Source organism: Micropterus salmoides, unplaced genomic scaffold (genome assembly GCF_014851395.1).
Source record: "Micropterus salmoides isolate LMB-PRFRI ecotype aquatic unplaced genomic scaffold, ASM1485139v1 Ms_hic_scaffold_10, whole genome shotgun sequence".
Classification (NCBI taxonomy): Eukaryota; Metazoa; Chordata; class Actinopteri; order Centrarchiformes; family Centrarchidae; genus Micropterus; species Micropterus salmoides.
Genome location: NW_024040041.1, coordinates 34,202,605 through 34,208,330, shown reverse-complemented (window position 1 = coordinate 34,208,330; position 5,726 = coordinate 34,202,605). Strand labels below are relative to the sequence as shown.

Here is a 5,726-nt window from a genome sequence, read left to right as displayed (position 1 = left end):
TTCATTCCCTGTCTGGTCATTGTTGCATGTCACATGTATGTGCACTCGGCTGTTGTTTGTGCTACAAGTTAATGCATTACCTGTTCTGGGTTTTTGGCTGTACCAGTTTCCTTGTACTCGTGAGTTTGGTTCATGCCTGTTTTGTCTTGCCCTGGATTAAATACCCTTGAACTGTATCTCAGTGCTCTGTGTCCTCAGAAATATCACATACTGAACCTTTAATCCTGACCCTCAGAACCTTTCAGTACAGCAGCAGCAGCTGGTGACCCTTAGAGAAACTGCAACTATAGACACTTTGGTTTGAACAGAAGACACAGCAGAACAGACAGCGTTTTATTTTGAAGCACCTCAGAAGACTTTTATTTGCCTGTATTATTTTTGTGAGTGTGCCCCCTACTGGTGCTCAGAGGATCTGACTGACGGTCTCTTTGGAGCTCACCACCTTTCCATCCACCACCTCCTCTACAATAGTAATAATTTTCTGTTTGGTGGTGGAAGTGGTGGGGGAAATGACCAGGCTGCAGGAGGGAGACAAATAGCACAGTCAGATTTTTATTCATCTCACATTAAAATATTTTTTGTGCTGTTCATTTGATGTTTCATGACATTTGTTTTTTTTTCTCTGCATCTTCTCCATTTTTCATTGCATTCTGCGGTCAGCTATTAGCATAGTTTCAAAATGTCTATTTAGCTATTTTCTGATCAAATTTAATCCATAAAGTGTCAGTTTCTGACACCTGCAACTAAAGTCCAAGTGTTTTATAAAAGTTTTGATTTACAGTTAATAAAACCCAGAATTAACCCCAAAATAATAGATTTGTTCTGAGTTTATTCAGAGTTTTCTTGTCTCATGATGTTCTAAATGTTGTTTCAGTGGTGTTTCCACTCAATTACAGATGTTAAATATGTCAACAGTATGACGTCAGGGATTTGTGAAAAGAACCCAGATTTTAATCCAAAACCAAGTTCATATTTCTGAGTTTCCAAAATTTTTACTGTTCTGCGATGTTTAAGGTAGTTTAGGATGTTGGATATGATAACAAATCCCCAGGAGATCTGGCTGTGATATCAGCTCACAATATCCTGTAAACAACCCTTTAATTCTCAGATAACTAAAGCTCGCTCACCTGCTGCTGGCCTCTCCGTCCAGTAGCCTCCTGTACTCGGCAATCTCGACCTCCAGCCTGGTCTTGATGTCCAGCAGCATCTGGTACTCCTGGGACTGCCTCTCCAGCTCAGCCTTCAGCTGCGTCAGCTGATCCTCCAGCATGGTCACCTGGTTCTGGTAACCCGCCAGCTGCATGGTGTACCGGTTCTGAGTCTCATTCAGGGTGGCCTCCAACGACGCTTTCTGCAGGAAAGAGGAGCTGGATCAGTTTAATTATTACCTCACTAAGGGCCAGATTTACTAAAGGTTTCCGTGTGCAAACTTGATATCACCAGCACATTCACACGTAAGCTGATCTGCTAACGGTGTGCCCGCTGAATGACGTCTTCCAAAAGTGCAAGATAGCATCTGTTGTTCATTTACTACTTTTGCCTTAATGAATCTGCAGTTTGGGGTGTTTCAGTTTTATTGTGCAAAGTAATGGGAGGGTAACATGCAAATACATTTATTTACCACACACAATGTGATCTAAGAAGTCTAAAAGCAATTTCATGTGAGTGCAAAAGCCTCTGTATTTAATACATTTGAAAGGAAGGTGCAAACGGCCAAGTGTTAAGTAGAGATGGCTGCTGTTATCGTTGCGAGGAGACACAGCCGTAAGAAATTAACAATATTAGATAATATTGTTCTATATCCAATATATAGGCTAGAAAATCCGATTAACTATATGAATTGATTTGGTTTTTTTGTATTTCCCTTTAGCTTTGAGATGGAAGAATTTAGAAAGTTGCGTGGTGCTGTGGAGAACCTCCAGCTGCAGTAGTGCACGGATCACGTGTAAAATTCATCCAGCCAGAGGGAACGATCACCAAGTGTTCACAGCGCGCCGGTCGTAATGGCAACACAACCCATTGTAGGTAACAGAGAGGGGTTGGGGCGTAAAGGGACAGGAGATCATGGAGCGACCGGGCACGGTACGGACGGTCGGTGGTCATTACCTCTGGCTGGAGGAAGCACGATCTGCTGGCATTTCCTCGCGTCTGGATCATTCCAGCATACTGTATCTGTTTCTGCTGCTCAAAGCTTTTTTCAAGTGTGCTGTCACAAGTACTTAGTGCAATCTCAGGCAGGATGGGCAGGTACATACGATTTACACATACTCGAGACGCACTGAACGAAACAAACCAAGGTTTTTACACGGTTGCTGCTTTCCCTTCAACTCTCCATGGCGGAAACCATTAAAACACGCAAAACTCTCATTTAAATACTCCGACCTCCATTGTGTTTGCTCCTGTTGTCATCTACGCAATAATTCTTAGTTAATTACCCATAACAGGCACTAAAATTGCACGTGCAATATTTTAGAATGCACACGCAATTTAGCACTCTTTATTCGGGATGTTAGTAAATCCGTCCCAAATTCACTGGACATAAAAGATGTGATGAGACGTGATGTTCACCATGCTGAACTGGGACTGCAGCTCGATCTCCAGGCTCTGCAGCGTTCGTTTGACCTCTGTGATCTCGGATTTGGACGACTGGAGGGTTTCTGTGCTGATAGCGACTTCTTTGTGAAGGTTTTCTGTCTGTGGAGGAAACAGCACGTTAGTAACATGTTGACCTGATGATGGCGCTAGATGGAAAGTCTGAGGATCACCAAAGTTATTACAGTTCATCCTGAGGGGAGCATGAAGGTCTGAACCACATTTCATCACAATGTTTCAGTCTGAACTACAGGGGTGTGGACGGACAGACGTGAGTCCAAGAGTCTCTAGCGTGGCTAAAATCAGGTCCTTACCTTTGCATTGAACCACGCCTCCAGTTCTTTGCAGCTTTTGGTAACAGTGGCTTCGTAGTGCTTCCTGACCTCCTCTATGACCTTATTGAGGTCCTCTGCTGGAGCCGCATCCACCTCCACGTTCACCTGACCGCTCATCTGAGCTCGCATCGCCAGCAGCTCCTACAAGGTGACAGTGTTTAAAGTCATTTAGCCATTTTATTTACCCCAAAACTCTTTTAGACCTGAAAGCCCACTGACCTCCTGGTGGTTCTTCTTGAGGAAGATCAGCTCCTCCTTCAGACCCTCGAGCTGCATCTCCAGGTCGGTCCGGCTCAGAGTCAGCTCGTCCAGGACCCTCCTCAGCCCGGCGATGTCGGCCTCCACCGACTGACGCATGGCCAGCTCATTCTCATACCTGCACACAGGACAAAGCATTCATTTCTAAATATGTTTTTTCCAAAACCAGATCTGAATGTGTGTGAAATTCATCCTCAAAAGAAGTTCAAAGAACAGGGCCTTGATGTCTTCGACTATTGGTGGGGCTGGAAGCTTGGTGATGCAGTGATTTTTCATTTTTAATGTCTCATCATAACTTTATGTAATCCATGTCTTATTTCTGCTTCAGGCCCTTTAAATTTAACTCTTAGCCACTTATTAATGAATTAATTCAATTACTTAAGCCTGAAGTCATCGGCAGCCAGCTTGGCGTTGTCAATGGATAGGTAGATGCCACCATTAATTCTGGTAGCATCCTGGATCTGTGTGATGAAAGAGGAAAGCAGTGCTGTTAGCTTTTTATGTTCATTCTTTAATGGTGCATTTTAGGGATTTTTACTAATATTTTAAAGGTCTCCATCTATGTAGACAGAAAAGTAACGGTAACGGTAATAAGGGCTGGGCGATAAGGCCAAAAATGTTATCACAACAAAAACATTTCATATCATTCAATGTCAATAATTATCACAATAAATGTCATTCTTTATTCCAAGTTTAAAAGCTGATTTGTGCTCTTGAGTGAAAATTGAAGAAACCAGATGGTTAATTGTGTGGTTAAACTTTTCTTTATGGTCAGAACATGACAAACACTTGATGCCAAACAGTGGATCACTTAACAAATCGGAGAATTATGATTTTTTTCAACTTTTTCAACAAATTGTTAGTCCTGTTTCCTCAACAAAAAACATTTTAATAGAAAAATTAACTACTAATTTGTTTGTGATTCAATTGAATTAACCCAAATATTTATTGATGATATATTGAACATTTATTATATTGTTATTGAGGAACATTATATTGCGATAATTATCATTATTGTTTTATTGCCCAGCCCTACAACTAATGCAAAGATAGGTAACATCTGCATCATAAATCTGCAATGAAAGCCACTTCCACCCCTTTTCCTGCAAAATATGTCAACTGTCAGTATTTGCATGACGTCAGACTTTGTCAATTTTATTGACAGTATATCATGACTTTAACATCTGTACTTTCATATTGTTCTTGCATGACTCCTTGAAGATCCTTGAGCGCATTGAAATCCACATTTGTTTTCCAATACAGCAGCCCTGCCAGAACTATCATCTATTTTATTATGACCTCAGTTATAAAAATGTAATTTAATATACACATTTCTAACAATGTCAACAAAAACGTTCATTAAGACAGATGTCATAGCAGAGCTGTTGCAGTGGAATGTACTGGAGTGCCTAATAAAGTGGCCACTGAGTTGCTCACTGGATGAACAGGTGATGACAGGTAGAGCATACTGTACACCTGCTGTGTTTGTTGTTTGATGCAAGATTTGGGGGTCAGATGTGAGCCTACCTTGCCCTGCAGCTCTGCGATGGTGGCGTAGTAGGCACTGTAGTCCCTGGAGGAGGGGGAGGTCTTGCTCTCCAAGAACTGCCTGATCTTCAGCTCCAGCTCGCTGTTGGCCTTCTCCAGGCTGCGCACCTTTTCCAGGTAGGCCGCCAGACGGTCGTTCAGGTTCTGCATGGTGGCCTTCTCAGTGATAACGGACTCCATGCTACTGCCGAAGTCAGAGCCACCTCCACCACTTCGACCGCCGAACATGGACATGGCGGAGCCACCAACGGAGATTCTAACGTGAGAGCCTCCAGCTCCACCGTGCATGGACGCACTGCTGCCCCTGTAGACTCCACCACCAGGAGACCTAGAGATTCTATTTCTGTAGGCAATCATTTTGTGTGGTGATGAAGGCAAAGAAGTTAGTCTTTCTGTTTCAGCTGGAGAGGAGAAAGTGAAGAGCTCAAAGAGCAGCTGACTTTTTATACTGTTGAGATGAGTTGGGTGGGGGAGGGAAGGATGGGGAGCTTGTGCCAAGCCTGGGAGGAGACACCTGTCCTTGTTTAACCCAGTGGGCTGTGGGTGAGAAATGTGGAATACACCTATCACATGTGTGTTCACCTGCTTATTTCAGAATCAGAATCAGCTTTATTTACACATACTAGGAATTTGACCCTGGATTGTAAATTGCTCATGATGTGCTTACTTAAACAATAATACAATAATAAAATCACACACTGTGTCCTGTGTCTGCAATGATGTTTCCTGATTCTGGAAATTGGTAAGTCCTGAATGGAGGGCAGGTTGGCACCGATTATTTTTTCTGCAGTCTTGACTGTCCGTTGTAGTCTGCTCCTGTCCTTTTTGGTGGCAGATCCAAACCAGACAGTGATGGACGTGCAGAGGACAGACTGGATGATGGCTGTGTAGAAGTGGATCAGCAGCTCCTTAGGCAGGTTGAGCTTCATGAGCTGGCGTAGGAAGTACATCCTCTGCTGGGCCTTCTTGATGATGGTGTCAGTGTTGGGTCCC

The 5,726-nt window shown here is 43.1% G+C and overlaps 1 protein-coding gene across 1 annotated transcript; it reads right to left on the bottom strand.

The window, feature by feature from the left end:
* Nucleotides 1–331: 331 nt before the first annotated feature.
* Nucleotides 332–5,121, bottom strand: LOC119895699 (keratin, type I cytoskeletal 13-like). The gene is made up of 7 exons (XM_038708976.1): nucleotides 4,713–5,121; nucleotides 3,564–3,646; nucleotides 3,147–3,303; nucleotides 2,907–3,068; nucleotides 2,569–2,694; nucleotides 1,128–1,351; nucleotides 332–518 (listed from the first exon to the last, which is right to left on the bottom strand). The coding sequence occupies exons 1-7, from the start codon at nucleotides 5,088–5,090 to the stop codon at nucleotides 404–406; spliced, it is 1,245 nt and encodes a 414-aa protein (XP_038564904.1). The 5' UTR covers nucleotides 5,091–5,121; the 3' UTR covers nucleotides 332–403.
* Nucleotides 5,122–5,726: the final 605 nt, after the last annotated feature.